General features: G+C 53.6%; 1 protein-coding gene across 1 annotated transcript in view; it reads left to right on the top strand.

Moving 5' to 3' along the window:
* The first annotated feature begins 349 nt into the window (after positions 1-349).
* The window catches only part of IQSEC3 (IQ motif and Sec7 domain ArfGEF 3), an 89091-nt gene continuing 65745 nt past the window's right edge, over positions 350-23695 (top strand). The window contains exon 1 of the mRNA XM_060112950.1: positions 350-873. Within this exon, the coding sequence (XP_059968933.1) occupies positions 350-873 (524 nt within the window). The remainder of the gene's footprint in view (positions 874-23695) is intronic.

The following is a 23695-nucleotide window of genomic DNA, read 5'->3' as shown; positions in this document are numbered from 1 at the left end:
TCTCCTACCGGTCCCACCGCACCCTCCCGGCGCCGCTGCTTCCGCCTGGCCGGCTTTCTCTTTCTCGCCAGATCCCGCTCATCCATCCCGGGTCCCTTCGTTTATCCTGCTCCTCTGCCAGCCCTGCAGGAAGCCGAGACTCCTCGCGAAGCTTAGAGGTGGGGGGGGGAGGGGTGGGCCCTGGCGCCGCGGTCCCGCCCCTCGTGCGTGTGTGAATGTCTGTGTGGCGGTGACGCGGCGCCGGCAGTGGCGAGGCGAGCGGATCGCCGGGGCTGCTCGGCTCCTGCGCGCCCTCGCGCTCCCCGCCGCCCGCCCAGGCGCAGGCAGGGCGCAGGCGGCGGCGGGCGGCATGGAGAGCTTGCTGGAGAACCCGGTGCGCGCCGTGCTCTACCTCAAGGAGCTCACGGCCATCGTGCAGAACCAGCAGAGCCTCATCCACACGCAGCGCCAGCGCATCGACGAGCTGGAGCGGCGGCTGGACGAGCTAAGCGCCGAGAACCGCAGCCTGTGGGAGCACCAGCAGCTGCTGCAAGCCCTGCCTCCGCCCGGGCTCGTCCCCCCGTCGCCGGCCACCCCGGCCACCGCCGCCTCCGGGGCCCAGGAACAAATCCGGGACCACGGACAGCTCCCGCCCACCGCGCCCGAGAAGCCCCCGCTTCAGCACCAAGGACAGCTCCTGGCGCAGCCCCAGCCGGGCCCCAGCGGCAGGGCTCACGCATCCCAGCAGCCCCACCAGCACCCGGCGGCGGGGCCCGGGGCCGTCGCCGACAAGGAGAAGGAGCGTCCCCCGAGCTGTTGCGCCGCTGCTGGAACCCTCCTTCAGCACAAATCCCCCGCCGCCCTCGGCAAGGGCGTCCTGAGCAGGAGACCCGAGTGAGTGGGGAAGGCGGCACGGGGACCAACGTGCCGGGAAGAAGGGAAGCAAATGGGCGTGAGGAGGGGACAAGGGGGAAGTGGGGTGCACCGGAGACCGAAGGACTAGGGCCTTCAGTGTGCTTGCGGGGAGAAGTGTGTCAAGGAGGCTTGGGGGAAAGGAGGGAATGATATCAGAGTCGGAGAGGGCTTGGGAGGTGCTGGAGCAGACGGCAGTATCCCAACCGTCACTGGGGGCAAAGGAGGAAAGAAATGAGGGTTATTGGAAAGTGGCACATTTTAAAGGGGACAAGACTGGGGGGCAAATTATACTGAAGAAAAGAGAACAGTTAAAGAATCTTTTCAAGTTAGGAAAAATCTGGATGGGAGTTTGGGTAGTAAAATTATTCGGATGGAGAGTGAGCTACGAAAAAGACAGAGGCTTGGCAAAGAGACATGTTGAGAGCTTTGAAAAGGGCAGGGTCCAGGAACGGTAGACCTGGGGTCTGAGGGGATTCAGAAGGCAGAGCACAAGGCTGAGAGGCAGGATGATGTGAGAAGGCGGGGGGCTGGAGACAGAGGAAGAGGAAGGGTGGGAGAAAGCGTTCCCCAGAGGAACGAGGTGGCTCTTTAAGTGATGCAGTGGGAGTCCAAGCCAGGAATGGCTCATTTGGGGACGCTTACTCTGCTCTGACCTGAGTGGGCACCTTTCTTCTGAATGCCCACAGACCCAGAGGGGTGCAAGGTAACAACCCACCAGGCCCATAGAGGATCCCTTTATAGTGTCAGGATTCAGTCTGGTTATAGCTTTTTCCTCTGACTCAAGGAGGATTTCTGTGCAGGGTGTTAGCAGTCGTGGAAAGGGGATAATGATGAGAGAGACAGTTGGCTTACGGAGATGGTATTTGGATGGAATTCCTGTTTAAATCTCTGTTGTGGCTGGTGACTGCAAACCTTGCTTCCCCTTGGTTATTTGGTGATGACTGGAATCCCATGTTAGGTCCAGAGAGAAATATGCTCATTAGCCCCTGATGAGAAACTCTAGGACTTCAAGCTCTTTCTTTATGCCCAATGCCCATGAACTAAAGATATGGGAAGAAGAGATGAAAGCGGACTGGAATATTCTCTCCTCTGTATTGGGAAGGCTGTGACCATGTCAGCTTCCTTTCTCTGATTAGACAGGTGATAGAACACCTCACGGGAAATCGGAACCCAGTCAGCTCCTGACCCTGACTATGGGGATGCTAAGGGAGTTGGGGGCGGGGGTGGGAAGGGTGGAGAGCCAAGAATCATCTTCAGCAGCCTTGGCGTGCTTTAGTCTAGGGCTACTTGTGAAGATTTGATGTAGACTCATTTTCTCCTCACATCTACTGCAGAGTTAGACAAGTTGGGTCAGAACACAGGGTAGATTTGACCAGAACTTTGGTTCCTTAGGCAGAAGATCCAGGAGGATCTTGCAGCATTTGATGCAAGTCCCAAGAAGATGTGGTTTTCCTTCCTACCTTCCTCAATGGCCCATTTGCCCTTCCTTCGGTTTAATGGTTTTTTTTCCTTATCTGGCAGAAGCAGCAGAAAGTCAGTTTTCCCTCAGTGCCCATGGCTCAGCAAGAGGCAAAAAAAAAAAAAAAAAACAGAAAAATAACCCACAAGATATTATGTGGCTTTTTCCCCAAATACGGGCAGCTATTCCATTCCATTTCCCGGGGGGCAGCCACAGCTTCATGGGAACTGTGGTTCTTCTCCTGATTCCGCTCCTCATGCCCTTTGGTGTCTCCCTCCTCTTCCACCACGTCCCCACATTCTTTGCATCCCTTCAGGGGACTGTGTGGGCAAGACCGGTTGAGGAAAGGTCATTTTTCTTGGATAAGGACTTTGCTGTGGCCCCCAGGGTGGCTTACAGAGCCCAAGCTCTCCTGCTCAGGTGCTCTTGTTGGGAATCCAGGGATTGTAGGAATCACCTGGATCCCTACCCATCCTCACATGTCAAAACTGGAAAGCAACCGTCATGTCCTCATCTTTCCTTCTCCCTTGTCCTGCTTTTGCTTCCCAAGGGAGCAGAACAAAAATAAGTAGTTAAAATGGTGGAAGAGAGTGGAAGTTTTGGAAATCTTTCACGTGGGAAGTTGTGCCAGGCACCAAGAGGTTAAACCCAGCAGTAACTCCTTCCTTTCTCCAGATCCTCCAGCTTTTCCCCCCTGCTCCCCAAGCCTGGACACCCAGAGACTTAGAGAGCTCAGACACACACGCCTCCTCCCTCTTCCTGCAGCTCCCTCCCCGCTCGCATGGGAAATCATGGATATCTAGGTGGACTGAATGCCCTTTGGATCACCCATTTCTTCCCACTGTTTTGCTTAACTTCAATCCAAGTTTCCCCCCCTAGAATCTCAGGAAGGAATCATCTTTGCTGACTACATGTTTAGCCCCACCCTGCTCTCCACCCACGACCCCAGTTTCGCACGTCTTGTCCTCCTCTGCCCAGCCTCTCAGTGGTGTAGGGCTAGATGCAGGCGGCAGGCAGGGGCACCTCTCCATGGATCGGGTGACATGGGGAGAGGGAGAGCGGAGCCAGCAGCCGTCTCCCTGGGGCCTCTCCTGGGGACCTCCCTGATGAATCAGTTCTCTACTGGGCATGCTGACGTAGGAGGAAGAGCCGGCGGAGGGGGGTCCCTGGGTCGTAATTTTGCTGAAATCCGTTCTCATTTCTTACTTCCCCTTCTCGGGACTCATTAGGCTGAGAATGCAGCTCTGGTGAGGTTGCTGAGGGGTGGGTGAGGGTTACCAGGGGCCAGGCAGCGTGAGATGCATTATCTCACCGCACAGCTTATCTCTTAGCCCCAGAACGCATCTTCCTCCCCAAATCCAGGAGAGGCAGGAGCCCTGGGGATCCTGGGGCTGGGAAATAATAGATTGTTTAATTGTCATCAGATCTGCATTAACATGCAGCCTGGCCTCTCTCCCTCCTTCAGCTGAGGGAGCTACTGAAGGTGATGGCCTTGGAGGTCGGGCCAAGGAAGCAACAACGTGGGTGTGAGTGAGCTCAAAGGCATCACGGAAGAATGACACCCGAGGGGTTAAAATTCTTTCTCTGCTGCTTCCTGGCTCTGGCTAAACTCCAGCCCCCACTGCCTTTGCCTCTTAATGAGAGCAGCAATCTAGCTTCCTCCTCTTTATTTTTTCAATCAAGGCTCACAGCATCTACAGAATTGATTATCCCTTTCCTGGCTGGAGCCAGAGCCTCAGCTTGACCTGGCAAAATCCCCTCCGCGTCATGGAAGCACATGACCCGACCTGAAGCTCCTGGCTTCAGTGGGGCCACAACTTCTCTGTCTGAGCATGTGTTGGTCCACCCACCCAGCCGTGCATTTAGAGCCAGTGGATCCCAGTGTTTGCCCAAGTCCCCAAGCCCACAGGCAGAGGATTACTGGAGGGTGGCAAAGATTCTTGCCTTATAATTCAAATTCAGCACCTACCCTGGGCTCCCTACCTCCAAGGGACCATGAAGTCCGAATAGCTCCTGTGTTCTCCTCTTCCTCCCTTGTCTTTCTTTATACCCTTCCTCTTCCTCCCTACTTTCCCCCTTTCTCCTTTTCCTTTCTTTGCTCTTACCCTTCTTCCCTCCCCTCAGATATGTTCCCTCTCCTGTATTTTCTTCCTTCCATCCTTTGCTTCCATTTAAGCTGCGTAGGGAAGTCTCTTCCTCTCTGCTCCCATCCTAAGCATAAACTGAATCTTCAGTCATCTTTTGAGCACCACGGTCTCATGCTACCTGGAGGCCGGGGCACGGCAGGAAGACCACTGGATGTGCTTTTTAGCCTGTTGTCTGAGATGCTGATTGGAGCCGGCATCTCTGCTCCTACTGAGTCAGGGTTGTCTGCCTGGAGGTGGCAGACAGCCAAGACTGGCCCCTCCTGGGAGCTATTAAGAGAGTATGACGGTCTGTCTGTCAGTCCACTCTACTGTATCAAGCGTCCGGTCCGTTCAAAATCCTGCACTCTGTGCTGCGAAAAGACAGGAAAGACGCCGACAGTCCTTGCTCAACACACTCGAGACACAGATCTAGAAACATCTAAATAAGTGGAAGCAGACTGCAGGTGCCCAGAGCTATCCTCTATCAGAACAGAATGGGGTTAAAGAGGGTGGGCGTACAAAGCATGCTCAGAGCCCAGAGGGAAGGGTTCCTTGGTTGGCGTCAAGGGCTTATGTCAGGAATAGCGAGAGTCAAGGAGAGCTGGAAGCCAGACGGAGCCGGGGGAGTCGATCCAGAGATGTCTGTGCTATATGCGCTCACCATCCCACCCTCTGACCTACAGCCCCTCCCCCCACCATCCCTCCCCGACCAGGCTAAACCCATCAACGTGGGAAGGAGATCTCTGCCTTGCGGCCAAAAGCCCTTCTTGCTGAGGAAGCAACGTTACCGCCTTGCTCCCTGGCCTGCCTGCCCTCCTTCTCTTTCCTATCTCAGCGAGGAGAGAACTTCTGGCTGGTCACCTGGAAAAGGGGGCCGAATGAAGGCTCACTGAGAGGAGGGCGTGGGGGTCTTTTGCTCACTCAGCAGCTGGTACGGAGCAGGCACTTGTGACCATCTGCTGTCCCCTGCCTCTCCGAGGGCCTGGACCACAGTTCTTCCCTCCCTCTCATCCAAAAAGAAACCAGTCACCCCGGCCTCAGGAAAACCCGACGGCCCCCCTGCTGCTCAGCAGCCCGTGTGCCTTGCTCCCCCGCCATCTCCTTCCTAGCCGGAGCCCTTCCTGGGCCCACACAGTCAACACCAGAGGCCCTTGCACAGGCATTTGGCGCGTCTTCCTCTTGGCCTGAAACCCAGCGGGAGGAGCAGCAGTTGGTCCTGCTGATTCAGCAAATATCTATGCGGTCCGAGTTTCAAAGATCACTTACGAAAAACGAAAAACGGCAGATGGGGGTCAGGTCTGGGGGGGAGAGTGAATGAAAGGGAGGGTGACATGAAAAAGTGGGGAGAGCCAGGACAAGCAGCTGGACCCTGGTCTGGAAAGAGGCTCGGATCTTGGATTGAAGTCCCACGTAAGGGGTTTCTTAGTAAGAGGACCTGGGGATGCTTTCATTGCACCTGGCAGATCCCCAAATGCAAGGCCATCTGGCAGGATCTCCGAGGCTTGGGCCACTGCAGCGCCTTCCTCCTCTGCTTCTGGAAAAGCACAAAGCGCGGGTTCCCACACAGGCTGCAAAGGGTTTTTGTTTTCACGCAGGAATGGAGTGGTCCTCTCCATTTCGGGCAGTGAGGGCATTAACAAACAGACAGGGGCAGGAGTAGAGGGAGGGAGAAATGAGGCTGTTCAGGCCAAGAGGAACTTAAGGAAACCACAGAATCACAGAATTTTCAAGATCTAGGTGGTTCAGAACATGGGCTTTGGAGGTAGGCATACCTGGGTATGAATCCTGCTCCACCACCTACCAGCTGGGACACCTTACATTCACGGTGTACCTTCTTTGAGCCTTGGTTTTTTCATTTATGATATGAAGAATAATATCTACTTTAAAGGGTTGTTGTAAAATTTTAAAATTAGATAGTTTTTTTTTTTCTTTTTACTGTTTCAGGCACAAAGTAAGTGCTCAATGTATTGTAACATTTCTATGGATAAAGAAACCAGGGCCCAGGCTTCCCTGGCGGCGCAGTGGTTGCAAGTCCGCCTGCCGATGCAGGGGGACACGGGTTCGTGACCCGATCCGGGAAGATCCCACATGCCGCGGAGAGGCTGGGCCCGTGAGCCATGGCCGCTGAGCCTGCACATCTGGAGCCTGTGCTCCGCAACGGGAGAGGCCGCAACAGTGAGAGGCCCGCGTACCGCAAAAAAAAAAAAAAAAAAAAGAAACCAGGGCCCAAGGCTCATCCAGAGTTAGACCATAGCTATCGAGGAGAATCCAGGTTCAGGATTCCTTCAGGAATTCTTCCAGGCCACCTTTCTAGAGTGACCTTTCCTCAACCACTCCCCTACCTCTGGACAGTGTGCACCCAAGCTATTCCAGATATGTGAATGGGCGCCTGCCTTAAAATGCAGCTAGGCAGGACAAATCACCATCCCTTAGTGATCTATAATGAGGTCTCACAACTGTATAGCTGGGAAATGCTTCCTTAAGCCCAACCTAAATTTCTTCGGTTGCATTTTCAGATTGTTTGCACTTCTCTTAAGGACACTGAAGGGATCTGAGCTACCACCCAACACCCCATGGGGATAAGAATGACCTCATCCATTTTCTAAATGGGGAAACTACAGTCTCATCCAGCACGCAGACGTGACAAGGACAAAAGTGGAGAGTGGGGACCGGAGTCTGGACCAGGAGACGGCCTCCCATTTGCTGGGATGAAAGCTAAATCCACTGTTCCAAATTCTTCCATCCCGGGGATGGAAGGGAGAAGGTAGAACCGCACTTTGCAGGACTCTGAGGTCAGAAAGCGACACAGAACAGCAGGGAGGGGCCGAGAAAAGGGAGGCCTGACCCGACGCGGGGTTCTGGTGGAGGCTGGGGGGGAGGGTGGCTGGCGGAGGACTCTGCTTTTCCTGGTCAAGCCCAGAGGGTAAAGGAAAAGAAAGGGTGGCAAGGTGGTCGTGGCTGTGTGTGTGTGTGTGTGTGTGTGTGTGTGTGTGTGTGTGTGTTGAGACACGGCGTGGGGCAAAGGCTGTCGTGCTGTTGCTGTTTGGAATATCCCATCTGGAGGATTATGTAACTCTGCGATACTGATGCCTGGGCTGTGCTGAGCGCTCCCTTTCCTGGCCAGCTGGGGCCCGGGCTCTGTGGACAGGGGGCCTGCAGGCCTGTCCAAGTCCAGAGAAGTGCCCCCCTGCCCCATACCCTCACGCTGTATGGTGGCAGGTCATTTCCTCTGGGCCACAGCTGCAGGGGCTGGAGGGCCTTAGGAGCTGGACCAGGGTCCCCCAGCCCCTCTGGGGAGTCAGGTGAATGTCAGAGCTGGAAAGGTCCTGTTAGGTCATTTGGACTGAACTTCTCATTTGGCAAATGAGAAAACTGTGGCCCGAGACAGAAGTGACTAGTGCTTCCAAACTGGTTAGTAGCCGAACTAGGTACAGAACTCAGCTTCTCTAAACTCTTCATCCAGTACTCTCGTCAACATAGTGAGGGACCAAGAGGACCAGTCAGGACTGCTCCGTGGGTGCGCATGGCCAAACTTACCGCGAGTTATGGGGGCTTCAGGCATTCCACGGAGGTCTCTGTGCCTTCCAGAATATCTTGCCTATGCCAGCAATTCCACAAGTAGAGATTCCTTTGGGTACTTCAAGGTTATCCCCCTTGTTAAAATGCAGATTCTCCTAGGACAGGAGAAAAAAAACACATTTGGCTCTATTAGACTGTTGCACTTCAGCATGACAGAGTTTATCTGAGCCGTTTCTGAAGGGCGGGTTTGATAAGGGAGAAGGATGCCTAGCGGCCAGGGCAGGACGCTCATAAGGCATTGAAGGGCTCATGGGGGACGCTGTTGAGAGTCTAAATGGTCTTCACCTCCACTGTATTTTGCAGAGAATTAGCACTGCCTTGCCTGGGCCTGGTAAGCAAAGGGCAGGGACCCAGGGCACTCACTCCCACACTGGCTTGTCTTGGAAAAGTAATTATCTGGGCTGGAGAAGGAATACTTCCCCAAGGAGCTTCATGTGTAAAAGTCATAACGCAGGAATTTAAGGAGCATCCTGGTGCTTGGTAAGCACTTTTGATGCTTTCTAGGCTCTTAAAGTAATTTTTTTTTTTTTTGCGGTACGCAGGCCTCTCACTGTTGTGGCCTCTCCCGTCGTGGAGCACAGGCTCCGGACGCACAGGCTCAGTGGCCATGGCTCACGGGCCCAGCCGTTCCACGGCATGTGGGATCTTCCCGGACCAGGGCACGAACCCGTGTCCCCTGCATCAGCAGGCGGACTCTCAACCACTGCGCCACCATGGAAGCCCTTAAAATAATTTTTTGGATGGCAAAATTTCACACAGCTCTATTGGGGTTTGTCATGGTGGGGATGAACAGCATGGGGGATGGAGGCCAACTCAACACCTAGTAGGTGTGTGATGAGTAATGCTGGAAGGAATAAACTCTCAGTGCGTAGGGCACAGGCAGGCCCATCCACGCTTGAGTGGAGGAAGTGGGTATGGAGTCAGGGCTGAAGAAGGTCTCAGCTGGAGGGAGCCCCACCAGGGGGTGGGTTGTGCCCTGGCCCACGAGCACAGTTTCTGCAGCTGAGCACCTGGGAAATGCTGGATCAGAGGCTTAGCTCTTAAGGCCATCTGGGGAGTGAGGGGGACCTAGGTGCCCCTCGCAGCTAACAGATCCCACCTCAATTCTACCCGTGAGTATGGAGAGCCCTCCTCCCGCTCTGCCCCCAGCCTCTGCCCAGTCCAGTCTTTAGCCTGGGAAGCTGCATTAAGAATGAAGCATGAGAAAGCCCTTGGAGTGTTTCACCTCAGACACCCACATGCACGGCCTGTCAGCAGGTTGAACCAGAAATGGAAAATGGACCTATGAGGATGGGAGGGAAAGGAAGCCGGAATCGTGGCCATGTCTCCAGGTAGAAAGAGACGAAGGAAAGCTGGATTCTGGGGTCCCACTCTGGCCTGGGAGAAGCAACAGGAAGCAGCATCCGGCTCCAGCCGCTCCTCTTTCTCTGCCAGGCAGTGGTGTTAGCTCTGGTCAGGGAGACGTTAGGACCCTGCTGGGAGGTGACTGGATGTGAGTCTGGCGTGGCTGCATTTGTGGGACTGAGGGGGTGCGTCTGAGTGTGGGTGAGCATTTTCCTGACTTGGGCTGGGGGAAAGGGGTGAGGACCCCACCACACAGCACAGGCCTTCTTCCGGTCTCCCCACCCCCGGGGCTCGTCACCCTGTCAGGACTCTGGGTTCCTTCTCCTTTTCTCTGCGTGCTTGTTTCTCTCTTCTGGCCAGCCAGTTCCTCCCGTCTGTAAAATGGGGCGAGTCTACAGTGCCTCCACGCCCCGCTTTCTACCCCTCACTCTGGTGTAGGAGACCTGGCCTCTGGAGGCTGTGAGCTCCTGGGAAAAAGGCTGCCTGGACGGCGGGCGGCGTGGGGCGAGACATCGGGGGGTCTAGTGACGCATTGTGTTTGGAAGGTCAGGTACCAGCAGCAGCAGGATGCATGCCAAGCTGCAGCGTGATCTTCCCTGCACCCGACTTGGCCTAGCTGTGGCCAGGGACTGGCGCCCATGACCTCTCTGGGCTGGACAAGTCAGGTCAAACCAGCTGTCCCCCTGCCTCCAGTCAGGAATGCACTCCCCATCCCAGCAGAGAGGCAAGGGAATTCCACCATTTCTTCTGTGATAAATGATTCCAAACGACCACAATTTTCATTCAACACATCAATCCAACACAATGATTATTTAAAACAGCAACAGCAACAAAAACTCTGCAGAGCAGTTGGGAATCTCTTGCCTACATCTAGTTTCAGCGCTTCCAGTGCACAGCCTGGTCTTTACAAACGGAGATGCCCTGGTGCTTCCAAACCGGCTGGTTGGGCGTCTTGGACATTCCTGGAGCTACTCAACTCATAAGAGCCCGTGCGTGAGGGCCAAAGGGAATTCCAGAGGCAGGTGAAGGCACCGTGCTGCACAGCACTGGATCGGGGTGGGGAGGGAGCCCAGAAGCTAGACTGAGCCCAGAAGCCAGGACTCCCGAGTTCCGACTGCTGTGCCCACCCTCACAGACCCCAAGTGTGAGCTTGCAGCTAACCGCTCCCCCTTCGCCGGGCCTTGGTGTCCCCGCTGCCCAACGGGGACAATCAGTCTTTGCCCACCTTTGGGCCCCTCTCTGCCCTCAGTTCACTGAGTCTGTGGCAAAGCAGCGCTGTTCAGAGGCTGCTGCAGCAGAAAGCACTTACCTTAGATGGGCAAAGTGACTTCCAAATGGTAAGAGCCTCAGGAAGGGAGCTCAGAATCCACTCTCCATTTCGAGAAAACAAAGGAGACAGACCCTGGGGCCGGGTGTAGGGCGGCCGGCCCCGCAGGTTGGGGAGGGCGGGGTGAATTCTGCAGGGGCTTCCAGCTCCAGCCTCCCAGGAATTTCCACGGGGCCCCCTCTGGACATTGGCGCGTCAACAGCTGGAGGGGGGCGCTAAGGATGCAGCCCCCTCCTCCCCGCGACTCGCCGGGAGCCTGGGGAAGCCCTTCCGCGGGCGGCGCATCCCTCGGGCTCCGGGGGGGCGGACCCAACGAGCCGGGCTCGCGGCTGCGTGGGCGGCCTGGCGGGCGGCCGGCGGGCGGCCGGCGGGCGGCGCGGGATCTACCCGCCCACGCGCCCCTCGGCGCTTCCCAGCGGGGGCGGCAGAGTGAGCCCCCACCCCGGCTCCCGGAAGCCGCGCGCCCGGCGCCCATCCCGGCGTGGCGGCTGCTGAGTCACGCGCCCGGGAAGCGCGGCCGCTGCCCCCGCCATTTCCCCACTGCGCGCCCGGGCCCCGTGGGGGTGGGGAGGGCGCGTCTCGCGGGTCCGCTGCTCCCCTCCCCCCACCCCCGCGGCCCTCCCCCCTAGCCTGGCGAGCCGCCCGCCCACGTCGTCTGGGAGCATCCCAGACGCGCGCCTCCCGGGGGAGGAGCTTACGGGCTGCGACCCCGCCCCAGACTCGACAGGCCGGGCCGCTGCCCGAGGGTGCGGGCGCTCCGGGCGGACGTGCGCTCCTGTCCCGGCCTCCGTGGGCCACTGCCCGGGCTGCGGGGGAGGGCCATCGCCTTGCTGGGGGAAGCCGCGGGGGCGGCTAAGAGGTGCGGGTCAGGGTGGTGTCACGGAGGTCCAGTTCTACCGAGCATCCCACCTCCCTAGCCTTCCTTGTACCCGAGTCACCTTGGCCAGAGAATCCCAGCTCCGTCTTAGCCTTACATATCTATATGTGTATTCTGTACAAATACAAATCTTCGAGTTCTGGCCCAGCCTGTGATAACCATAGTAGTTCAGAAGGTGGCCTGGGGTTTGAACCCTGACTCGGTCCTGTACTAACTGTGATTCTCAGCAATGACAGCCTTGGCTTCCTTGTCTGTAAAATGGGGGTAGGATTAGTGATGACCTCCCAGGACCGCTGTGAAAATTCAGAGTTGATGCCAATAAAGCACCGAGCAACCCAGGCGCCTGGCGCAGTTATTTGGGGACCCCTCTGGCAGGAACTGGGCCAGAAAGTGATTTTTGAAGGTAGAGGCTTCCCGAGGGCTGCGAACAGGGCTCCTCCTTCCCTCCCTGACAGCCTGTCCCCCTCCCTGGCCTCCTTTTCTTTCTCTTTTTCTTTCCGGTGAGCACACTGACGCCTACACTTTCTGCTCCACGTGGGTCTGGGGGTGTCTCTGCCCACCTGGTCACTGGCTTCTAGCTTCCAGAACACAGGAGCTGGAGACAGCCCTGTGGCCCAGGAGGTGTGGCTTGGCCAGTGGGGGCAAGGAGAGTCCCTCCCTCCCCCTTCCCCCCTCCCCCCTCCCCCCAGCGTTGCAGGTTCTGGACCTTGCCTGGCTCTGGATGGCACCTAGGAACCCACTGGCTTTCTCGGCCCCGGGCCACACAGATGGGACCTGTCAAAAGAGGTCAATGAAAGTCCCTGGGCTCCTTCTGCTGTCCTTCCACTTCTGGCCACTTGTACTTCTGCAAGTGGCTTTCATTTTAACACCCAAAGAGCTGAACTTTTCACATGGCTCCGTTGGTTTTCATTTTGTTAATCTGGTTGTGTTGTTTTTAAAAGTTAATTTACTCTTTTCAAACAGGTAATACTTCGACATAGTCCAAAATTTGAAAGATGCAAGTGTTTTCAGTGAAAAGTGTCTCCCCGCCCTTGTTTCCCACCCACTCACCCACAACCCTACCCCCATCCGCTGTCCCCAGCAACTACTGTTAGAAATTTCTTGTGCATCCTTCCAGGGATAGTCTATGTATATTCAAGCAAATATACATATATATATATATATATATATATATATATATATATATATACTTGTTTAGATATGTGTATGTTTCTTTTTACACAAATGGTAGTATACTATATGCCATTCTGCATCTTGTGTTTCTTTTTCCTCCCCCTAATAATAATCTATCCTGGTGATCCTTCCATATTCAGTATAAAAAGAGCTGTCTCATTCCTTTCAATAGCTGTAAAGTATTCCATTGTGTGGCTGTGAATCTAGGTCCTTTCTTCTCGTCTGCTGAGCGTGTAGAAGGCAAGCTCTGGGTAGCCTGCCTCTGTGTAATCATTTGGGGTGGGCTTTTCTGAGGGTGGGGTGGGTGGTGGATGGGTAGGCAGACATTACCCAGGGGCTCCATTTGAACTTGGCCCTCCAGCTGCGGACCTGCTGCTGGAGCCTTCTACAGACATTGGTAAATTGCGGTAGAAATAAGATTAAGGGAGCGGGCTTCCCTACCTGAAAACGCTTCACCACTCTTCCAGCTTGGAAGAGTTGTCTGCAGTCCTCAGGGCTGGGGGAGCTCCCAGGATATTATAATCTGGTTCAAAATGAGCTGAAAGTGAGTCCTACAGCCCCACCTCCTTCAGGAAGTCTTCCTTAACTGATCTAATAAACAGAGTTTCTCATCGCCTCTTCCCCTACTTCCCACCCCGGGCTGAGCACACTCCAGTCCTTGCTAATGATGAAATTAATTCTTCATTCCTGTGGCTTAAAAGTGCTTGTTTTCTTCTCTGCATAAGTATATGCTTACGGCATCTGTATTCTTTCTTTCTTTCACTTAACAAATATTTATCGATTAGCTGCTGTGTGACAGTTACTGTGCCAGGTACCAGGGTACAGCAGTGAGCAAAAAACCCCACATCCCTTCAGGAAGCTTATAGACAAAAAAATAAACAACATAAGAATGAAAACATAGAGTACATCTGATGGGATAAGTGCTCTGGGGAGAAATAAAACAGAGCAAGGGGGCCTGGGAATAAAGGGATTTGCAATTTCAGACAGGGTGCCCTGGGCAGGCCTCCTGGAGAGCTAGGAGAGCACCTGAGAAATGCCCTGGAGGAGGGGTCCTGTGCCATCTGGGGGAGGAGCTTTCCTGGCCAAGGCAGGCGCAGCACAGAGGTGAGGGAGGGAGCCTGTCTAGTTGTTCAGGTAAGACAGGAGCAGAGGGAGCGCAGGGAGAGTGGTCTGAGGTGGGTCAGAGACTTTGGTGGGGTGGAGGGAGGGTGGGAGCGTACAGGGCTGCAGCAGATCTTGTAAGAGGTTCCCACCTGCTATTTCCAAATCCACCAGGCAGTGTTTGGAAGTGCATAGGGACGCTTTAGCTGTCGCAGTGGCTGGCAGGGTTACGGGGGGGGGGGGGGGCGAGGAAGCATTGCTCTGCTGGCATTTAGTGGGCAAAGGCTACAGCAAACACCCTCTAGTGCTCAGGACCATTCCCGCAAGGAAGAATTTTCCTGCCCCAAATGCCAGCGTTTCTTGTTGAGAAACACTGATAGGGCCCTGGAACCTATTGTGAAGAGTTTGGCTTCCACATTAAGAAAAACTGGAAGCCAGTGGACGGTTTTAAGCAGAGAATGCTTCAAAGGGACCTCGGCTGCTGGGTTGAGAATAGACTTGAGGAAGAAGAAAGCCAGCCGGCAGCAGGGAGATAAGGTAGGAAGTGGTTGCGAAGTCCAGGTACGAGAAGGAAGTAGCTTGGACGAGAGGCCATGGCAGCAAGTGGGGATAAACAGTCAACCCAGCAGGGCTTCCTGCGGGATTAATGTGGGTGTGAGAGGAAGAGGAGTTGAGGCTGAGCCCAAGAGTTTGGACTGAAGTTACTGGAAGGATGAGATGGGGACATCTGAGGGGGTAAAGGTTTAGCCACGCTAAGCTGGGGATGCCTGTGAGACGTGCACTGGAGAGGACTGGCAGCTCTTTGGATGGACTGGAGATAAAAATTTGGGAGGGCTTTTAAAGCCTCAAGGCTGGATGACACCACCAAGGAGTGAGAAAAGAAGACCACAGAGGGCCGGTGTGGAGCCTTGGAGCACGCCGGTGTCCAGAGGTGGGGATGGGAGCTGAGAAAGAACAGCCAAAGAGGGAGCAGCAGACAGCTGGAGAACCACGTGGTGTCCCAGCGAAGAGGGGTCTCAGTGAGGACGGTGCAGCAGAGTCACCTCCTGGAGAGGGTGAGCAGGGAGGAGAGTCCATTGTGCAGCACGGAGGTCATTGGTGACCCTGAAAAGCACAGCTTGGGTAGAGCAAGGGGCAGGGTGGAAGCTTGATTGGTGTGGGTTTAAGAGAGAAGGGAAAAGAGATTTAGACAAATCAACCTCGGGTAAAGTGTGGACCTTGACTAGGTCCTAATTCAAATGAAGCAACTGTGAAAAGACATGTTTAAGGCCATCAGGGAAATTTGAACACAGATATTGGAAGTATGGTTACTTTAGTTAGCTATAATAATGATGCTGTGATATCTTTTCAAAGTTCTTACCTGTTTAGATGTACATTCTGGGTGAAATGGTATTATTTCTGGAGTACACTTTACAATACTCCAGCAAAAAAGATGGGGTAGAAGACTGGCAAAAATGTATGTTTGAAATTTCTATAAAAGGAAGTTTAGAAGGTGACAGAATGGGAGGGGCTGCAGAAAGTGAGTGTAGAAAACTCTTCGGTGAATTTTGCTGGAAAGAAGAGGAAAGAAATGGGGTGGTTCCTGGAGGGGGGAGAGGGTTCCAGACAGAAGAGTGTTCTTGAAGGGGGGAGCAACGGTGGTATGTTTGTCTCAGCCAACTGCGGGGACTGGCCGTCCACAGGAAAGGCCCTACGCTGGACGCTGCAGGGAGACTAAGGAACACGGCCTCACTGCCTGGAGGAAAGTAATAATAATTTAATGAAAGCTAATTTTTTATCTTGCACTCACTGTGGGCTGGGCATTGTGTTAAGTGCCTTACAAACTTTATCTCAATGTATGTCTCAAGAACTTCTTTTTTTGGTTAATTTTTATTGGAGTATAGTTGCTTTACAATATTGTGTTTCTACTGTACAGCAAAGTGAATCAGTTCTACGTATACATATATCCCCTCTTTTTTGGATTTCCTTCTTGTTTAGGTCACCACAGAGCACTGAGTGGAATTCCCTGTGCTCTACAGTAGGTTCTCATTAGTTATCTGTTTTATACATAGTATCAATAGATATATGTCAACCCCAATCTCCCAGTTCATCCCACCCTGCCCCTTTCCCCCTTGGTATCCATGTGTTTGTTCTCTGTGTCTGTGTCTCTATTTCTGCTTTGTAAATAAGATCGTCTATACCAGTTTTTCAGATTCCCCATGCATGCGTTAATATACGATATTTGTTTTTCTCTTTCTGACTTACTTCACTCTGTAGGACACTCTGTCTCAATAACTTCTACGGTTGGGGGGTGAGGCACAAGAGGGTCAGGAACTGCCGCCGCCCCCCACCTCGTTCAAGCAACCACCGTGAGGCAGCGTCCAGATTCAAACCCAGGGGTGTGATTCTGGGGTCATTGCTCTCAGCCTCTCTCCTCCTGCAGACGATTGCAGGAACAATTGCAGGAACATACGTCCAAATGGCCTCCGCCCTGGAGCCTGTCATTCAGGAGGAGGTTAAGGGAAGGAGGGAAGCCACATCTACTCTAAAGGAAGCTCTCAGGATTCCGACGCAGCTCCCCACTCGAGGACCATCAGAATAGATCAGCCTGAATCGGCTCGCTGGGGGCTGGGAAAAAAAATGAAAATATGTTGAGCTGATGAGCTGAGCTGTACGGGAGAAAGGAATGTGGAGAGAGGGAAGCTGAGCATATTACTGTTATTTAGGGATGAAGATTTTATTTAGGCTCCTCAAGGGCCGGAGTCCTATCTGTACATCCATTTAACAAGTAGTTATTGAGCACCTACTGCATGTCAGGCTCTGCTGTAGGTGCTGGGGATTCACAGCGAACGAGTCAGACAAAGACTCGGCCATCTTGGAGCTCACATTCGAGAGGAGAAGACAGACGTTAAACCAGAAAAGTGACCCAGGGATATATATACACTCATAAGGACTCTAAGGAAGAATAAGGGGGTAACTGGGAGGAGGGAGCTTGATAGGCAAGACCTCACTTAGGCGGTGACATCTGAGCAGAGAAATAAAGTGAAGGACAGAGTCATGGGAAGACCTGAGGGAAAAACATTCTGTGCAAATGCCCTGGGGCTGGAAGAAACACATGTTCAAAGAATAGGAGGGAAAGGTGGAGAGAGAGAGAGAGGGTCCTCCAGAGGGGTTTGTGGGGTGGAAGTTGTTTGGGTGGCGGTTTTGAGCAGGGAGCAATGTGATCCACTCCTGCAGGAAAGTCAGGGGGCTCAAGGGGCAGAAAAGGGAGAGCAGCTTGCAGAGAGAGCCCCGCAGTGCAACCCGCAACCATTTGATCTTCACTCATTTATTCAGTCTTTCTTTCAACATCCACGTACTAATTTCTGCTGTGCACTAGGCATTTATGTATGTCTTCTAATCTCATTTTCTCCATGCAATCCTAATGGAAAGGTATTATCCCCATTTCACAGATGTGATAAGTGAGGCAAGTGGGAGGCTATCAAACCAAAAAGCTTCTGCACAGCATGGAAACCATCAACAAAATGAAAAGGCAACATTCCGAATGGGAGAAAATATTTGCAAGTACTATACTGATAAGAGGTTAATATTCAAAATATGTAAAGAACTCATACAACCCAATAGCAAAAAATAAACAATCTGATTAAAAACTGGGCAGAAGGGACTTCCCTGGTGGTCCAGTGGTAAAGAATTCGCCTTCCAATGCAGGGGATGCGGGTTTGACCCCTGGTCGGGGAACTAAGATCCCACATGCTGCGGGGCAACTAAGCCCTCCTGACACAACTACTGAGCTCGTGCGCCTCAACTAGAGAGGCTGCGTACCGCAAACTACAGAGCCCATGTACTCTGGAACCCGCGTGCCACAACTAGAGAGAAGCCCGCATGCTGCGACGAAGAGCCCATACGCCACAATGATAAAACGATCCTGCGTGCCTCAACGAAGGTCCAGGGTGCCACAACTAAGACCCGACGCATCAAAAGAAAAAGAAAAAATAAAGGGGAAGAGGACCTGAATAGACATTTTTCCAAAGAAGACAAACAGACTGACCAATAGACACATGAGAAGATGCTCAACATCACTGATCATCAGGGAAATGAAAATCAAAACCACAATGAGATGCCACCTCACACCTGTTAAAATGGTCTTCATCAAAAGGACAAGAAATAAGTGCTGGTGAGGATGTGGAGAAAAGGGAACCCTCTTGCAGTGTTGGTGGGAAGGTAAATTGGTGCAGCCACTATGGAGAACAGTATGGAGGTTCCTCAGAAAATTAAAGATACAGCTACCATATGATTGAGTAATTCCACTTTAGAGTATTTATCCAAAGGAAGCGAAAGCAGGATCTGGAAGAGTTATCTGCCCTCCCATGTTCATTGCCCCACTATTTACAATAGCCAAGTTATGGAAACAACCTAAATGTCCATCAATGGGTGAATGGATAAAGATGTGAGATATATATATTCCACACAGTGGAATATTATTCAGCCATGAGAAAGAAGGAAATCCTGCCTTTTGTGACAACATGGACAGACTTGAGGGCGTTATGCTAACAAAATAAGCCAGACAGAGAAAGACAAATGCTGCATGGTATTACTTGTATGTGACTCTCAAAAAGAAAAAAAACTCAAACTCATAGAAACAGAATGTAGAAAAGTGGTTGCCAGGGGCTGGGGGTGGGATGGGAGAAATAGTGACAGGCTGGTGAAAGGGTACAAACTTTCAGCTGTGAGATGAATAAGGTCTGAGAAGCTGATGTAAGGCATAGTTGATAACGTTGTGTTGCATCACTGAAAAAAAAAAAAAGAATGCAAGCAGACTCTGCCCTCAGCCCAGCAAACATTGAACAGGTAATCAGTGGCCAGTCCGGTGCATGGGATAGGGATGCGGACACCCAAGATGTGGAGTTTGCCGTTTGATTGGGAAATAGAGCATCTCGTTCAAGAATGGAGCGACCGGGGCTTCCCTGGTGGCGCAGTGGTTGAGAATCTGCCTGCTAATGCAGGGGACACGGGTTCGAGCCCTGGTCTGGGAGGATCCCACATGCCGCGGAGCAACTAGGCCCGTGAGCCACGACTACTGAGCCTGCACGTCTGGAGCCTGTGCTCCGCAACAAGAGGCCACGATAGTGAGAGGCCCGCGCACCGCGATGAAGAGTGGCCCCCGCTTGCCACGACTAGAGAAAGCCCTCGCACAGAAACGAAGACGCAACACAGCAAAAATAAATAAATTAATTAATAAAAACTCCTACCCCCAACATCTTCTTTAAAAAAAAAAAGAAAGAAAAGAATGGAGCAACCTCTAGTTACTACGACCGCGGGCTGTGAGCTGAACATTTTCTCGTTTAGCTAATTCTAAAGGCACTCAGGCTTCCTGTTCGGTCCGCCCCATGCCCCAGCCTCTGCCTTACCTGTGAAATGGGGGGCAGCATCTCTGCCTCTCCAGTCCGTTGTGTTGTGTGTGTGGCCGTGGGTTCCTGGCAGGCAGTGTGGACATGATGCCTAGACAGACAGGCAGGCCGTTGAGCGTCCGCTGTCTTCTGGGCTCCATGGGCGACTCTGAATGAGGAGGAGAGACGGTTTTCCTGTTGGGGATGGGATGCCTCGATGCCCTCTTCAGGAAATGTGAAAAGGAGATGGGGTTGCTGTTTGCAGTTTGAATTGGGTGGAAAATTTGCAAAACCCGCACATAAGTGAGTCCAAGACGCTTCCTCTCTCTCCGCAGAGGCCTCTCGCATGTGCCATGTGAGTAAGGGCCGTGAGAGTGTCCACCTGGCAGGGGTACTGGGTGTGGAAGACCTGTAGTCATTCCACTGAAATCAGATTCAGAGACTGGTCTCTCCCTGAAGCGGCTTACAGTCTAGTGAGGAGGGAAATGCCCACAGTCCACAGGTGAGAGCTGTTATGAACCAGCCCAAGACATGGTGTCTGAAAACCACCCCGGGTCGGAAAGCAGCAACAGCATCTGTCTGCGCAGAAATCTCTTGCCGGGTCGGCTCTTCTGTGCGTGGCAGTGGTTGGCCGGGCCTGACTGCCCTGGAAAGCTCACTTTCAGGGTGCTCACGAGCACTGCCTGGCCGGCTGTGATTGGCGTCGGCCCCGTTCCTCTCCATGGATTCTTCCCCGCAGGGTTCTTTCAATCACCACGAAAACCACCGGGCAGACCACTTCCCTGGAAGCCAGGGGCTGGGGTGTTTCAAGAAGGAAGGTTGGGGCTTCCCTGGGGGCGCAGTGGTTGAGAGTCCGCCTGCCGATGCAGGGGACACAGGTTTGCGCCCCGGTCCGGGAAGATCCCACATTCCGCGGAGCGGCTGAGCCCGTGAGCCATGGCCGCTGAGCCTGCGCGTCCGGAGCCTGTGCTCCGCAAGGGGAGGGGCCACAGCGGTGAGAGGCCCGCGTACCGCAAAAAAAATAAAATAAAATAAGGAAGGTTGGGCTGGGAAAAGTTGAGTCAATGAGGAACTGAGAAGGTCCCGCTGGATTGGCAACCGGATCGCTGGGGGACTCCCTGGGGGGCTCCCTGGGGAAAGCTCTGTTAGGGCTCCTGGGAGGAGGCGCGTCCCAGCAGGTTGGCAGGAGATCAAGGTGAAAGGAAGCACCTGCAAGCAGACAGCTCTTCCTGGGAGGCAGTTGTAGGGAAAAATAGTGTTTCTAGGATGAGAGATTTGATGAGCAAAAGGCTGTGCCAACGACAGCAGAGAAGACCAGCGGGGGAGGAGAGGGCCTGAAGATGGGGCTTGGAGAGGAGGGAGCACCCCTCTCCTGAGATGGAAGCGAGAGAGGCAAGGGTGGCCGAAGGGGGACATTAATAACAGCTGACACAGGGGCTTCCCTGGCGGTCCAGTGGATAAGACTCCACGCTCCCAATGCAGGGGGCCTGGGTTCGATCCCTGGTCAGGGAACTAGATCCCGCAAGCATGCCACAACTAAGAGTCTGTATGCCACAACTAAAAAGGATCCTGCATGCCGCAACTAAGACCCGGCACAACCAAAATAAATAAATATTTTAAAAAAAGGAAAAAAAAAACAGCTGACACTTATTATTAAGCACTTACTGTGTGCCAAGTTCTATTGTAAGTACCTTGTGTGTCTTAACTCATTTCACCCTCAAAACGCTTTAGAGAAGTTCTATTGTTAACCCCATTTATAGATGAGGAAACCAAGGCAAGGCTGTACCAAGGAGTTAGGCAGGATGACGCAAGGAGTCTTGCTCCAGGCAGTGAGAAAAGGAGGGCTGGGGTGGGCCGCCGCTGGGAGGGCGGCCAGCAGCTCCTCTCCAAGCCCACTGCAATCGATCGGAGAGATGGAGCAGCCTTAGTAATCGCAGGAGGAGGGCTTTTGCTTAGAAGAATACTTTCCCAGTTGTTGCTTTTTTAAATAAATTTATTTATTTTGGCTACATTGGGTCTTCATTGCTGCACGTGGGCTTTCTCTAGTTGCCGTGAGCGGGGCCTACTCTTTGTTGTGGTGCGTGGGCTTCTCATCACGGTGGCTTCTGTTGTTGCGAAGCCTGGGCTCTAGGCGCATGGGCTTCAGTAGTTGTGGCTCGCGGGCTCAGTAGCTGTGGCTCGTGGGCTTAGTTGCTCCGCGGCATGTGGGATCTTCTCGGACCAGGGCTCAAACCCATGTCCCCTGCATTGGCAGGCGGATTCTTAACCGCTGCACCACCAGGGAAGTCCCTCCCAGTTGTTTTTTTAAAACAAGGAAACTTATTCCCCCAGCCCCCAAATCAAACCCAATGGGTGTCTCTAACACATAATCAGACCAAATCAGAGCTGCACTGGTTGAAGTGGAAGGTCCATGCCCTGCCTTCTCCACTTGCCTCCTCACCTCAGGGGGGGCCCTGGGGCAGCCGGGGGGGCCCTGAGGTTTCTCAGGGCACAGGAGAGAAGCACAGCGTTTCCGCAAGACCAGACTTGTTCATATGAACGTTCAGGGGAAACCTCTCTGAAAAGGAGAGGCAGGCGGCTCTTTCCCCAGACTCTGTAACCCCTATTCCTTGGCGGCGGGGATGTGCACTAGATGACCTTTAAAGCTCCCCAAAGGAGACTGAGCAGAGAAGGAAGGAGAAGCAAAGCCTGGTGAGACGGAGGCCCATCCGAGCTTTCAGCCTTCGTCAGGCTCGGGGCAGAACGCTGGAGCCCGCGGGCCTACCAGACCAGGGTGACATTTCTGTAGCTTTTTGCCCCTGGCTGCTGGGACATCCATCACTTGCCTTATTAAGACCTTTCCAAAGCTTTCTGAGGAGGACTGTGCAGTTGCCGATGGCACCAAGGAGCAAAGGAAGTCCACCCCTTCCTCCTCGGCCCCGGGGCCTGCAGGGGGGGGCGGGGAGGAGGGGGGAGGAGGGGGGAGGGGGAGGGGGGAGGAGGGGGAGGGGTGATGGGCCTGGTAGGTCTCTGATGGCAGCAGAGCTGGGGCTGCGGAGTCCCTCGTTGGCTCAGACTGATCCCAGTAATAGTCATTATAAAATTGTGCATCTGTGCAGGGCTTATTAGGTTTCTCCCAAGGCAGTTTCACATTCAAAGTCTTACTAAATCCCCATAACTCAGTGAGATAAACAGGACAGGGATAAGAGCCTTGTTTACAGCGACTTGACCTTCCCCAGGGCCAGCCACGTGGAGAGGGGGCTGGGTCTCCAACGCCAGCTCCACACTGTTGCTATGGTCCTTCCTGGAACCCTCAGCCCCAGGCCCGGGGCCAGCATTTCCCCAGCTCTCCTGCCCCACCCCCAACTTTCTCATTGTCCTGCTTTCTAGCCCCTGGACTCCTTTGGCTCAGTTACGCGCCATCTTGTCTCTGAAGATCCAAGCTAGCAGTTGAAGGGAAGGAAAGGAAAAAGTTGGTGTTTTTTCCTGCTGCTTGGAGGGGGGTTAATAATTAGGTGATCGGGGGCATTGGGAGAAGGGAAGTTAGAAATTATTCTCAAGACTCTTGATGAAGTATCAAGAAGTGAGAAGGGGGAGAAAATATTGTGCTCTTACAAAAATCAGCCATATTGGGCTTCCCTGGTGGCGCAGTGGTTGAGAGTCCGCCTGCCGATGCAGGGGACGCGGGTTCGTGCCCCGGTCCGGGAAGATCCCACATGCCGCAGAGCAGCTGGGCCCGTGAGCCATGGCCGCTGAGCCTGCGCGTCCGGAGCCTGTGCTCCGCAACGGGAGAGGCCACAACAGTGAGAGGCCCACGTACCGCAAAAAGAAAAAAAAAAAAAAAAAAAAGTATACAGTCAAGGTCATTGTGCAGAAGGAGGGGAGGAAACCTGAGCCCAGGTGACAAACCGGGAAAGGAGCCGAGGGGCAGGCCAAAGGCGTCACCAAGGAGAGTCCATGGGACTTAGGAGGATTTGCAACCTCTTGAATCAGTAGCAAAATCCTACTACAAATCTCATCTTTTATTGCTGTCTAGTGAGCTGTTCTATACCCTCTGTATTGTTTTTCCTGAAATACACTTCACCCACTGCATCACCGCATGCCTCATCACTTCCTCTCAACTACTCAGCTGTGTTGACGGCCAAGCAGTGGAATCCTGAGTCTCAAACTAAATAGACACGTGGGAAATTGTAGGTGCACAGCCTCCCGTGGCTCGGAGCCTGGCCTGGCTACAGCCTCATTAGCTCCTGGCAGCTCTCGGTGTTTCTTCTCCCTGCAGCCAGATGGCCTCTGAGGTCTCTGCCCTTCCCCAGGCAGCACCACCACTCTCTTCTCCGCTTCCTGGCTCTTTCAGAGTAAGAAACGGGGTCCTCTTCCAGATGAACCCCAGCTTCTCCTCTTCCTTCAGGCCCACGCTGACTCCTTGGAAGAGCCTTACCCCCCATCTTGCTTGGGTGATGCCCTGAAATG

The sequence above is a fragment of the Mesoplodon densirostris genome, chromosome 11, assembly GCF_025265405.1.
Source record: "Mesoplodon densirostris isolate mMesDen1 chromosome 11, mMesDen1 primary haplotype, whole genome shotgun sequence".
Classification (NCBI taxonomy): domain Eukaryota; kingdom Metazoa; phylum Chordata; class Mammalia; order Artiodactyla; family Ziphiidae; genus Mesoplodon; species Mesoplodon densirostris.
The sequence above is the reverse complement of the archived record's forward strand: the minus strand, read 5'-3'. Positions and strand labels throughout refer to the sequence as shown.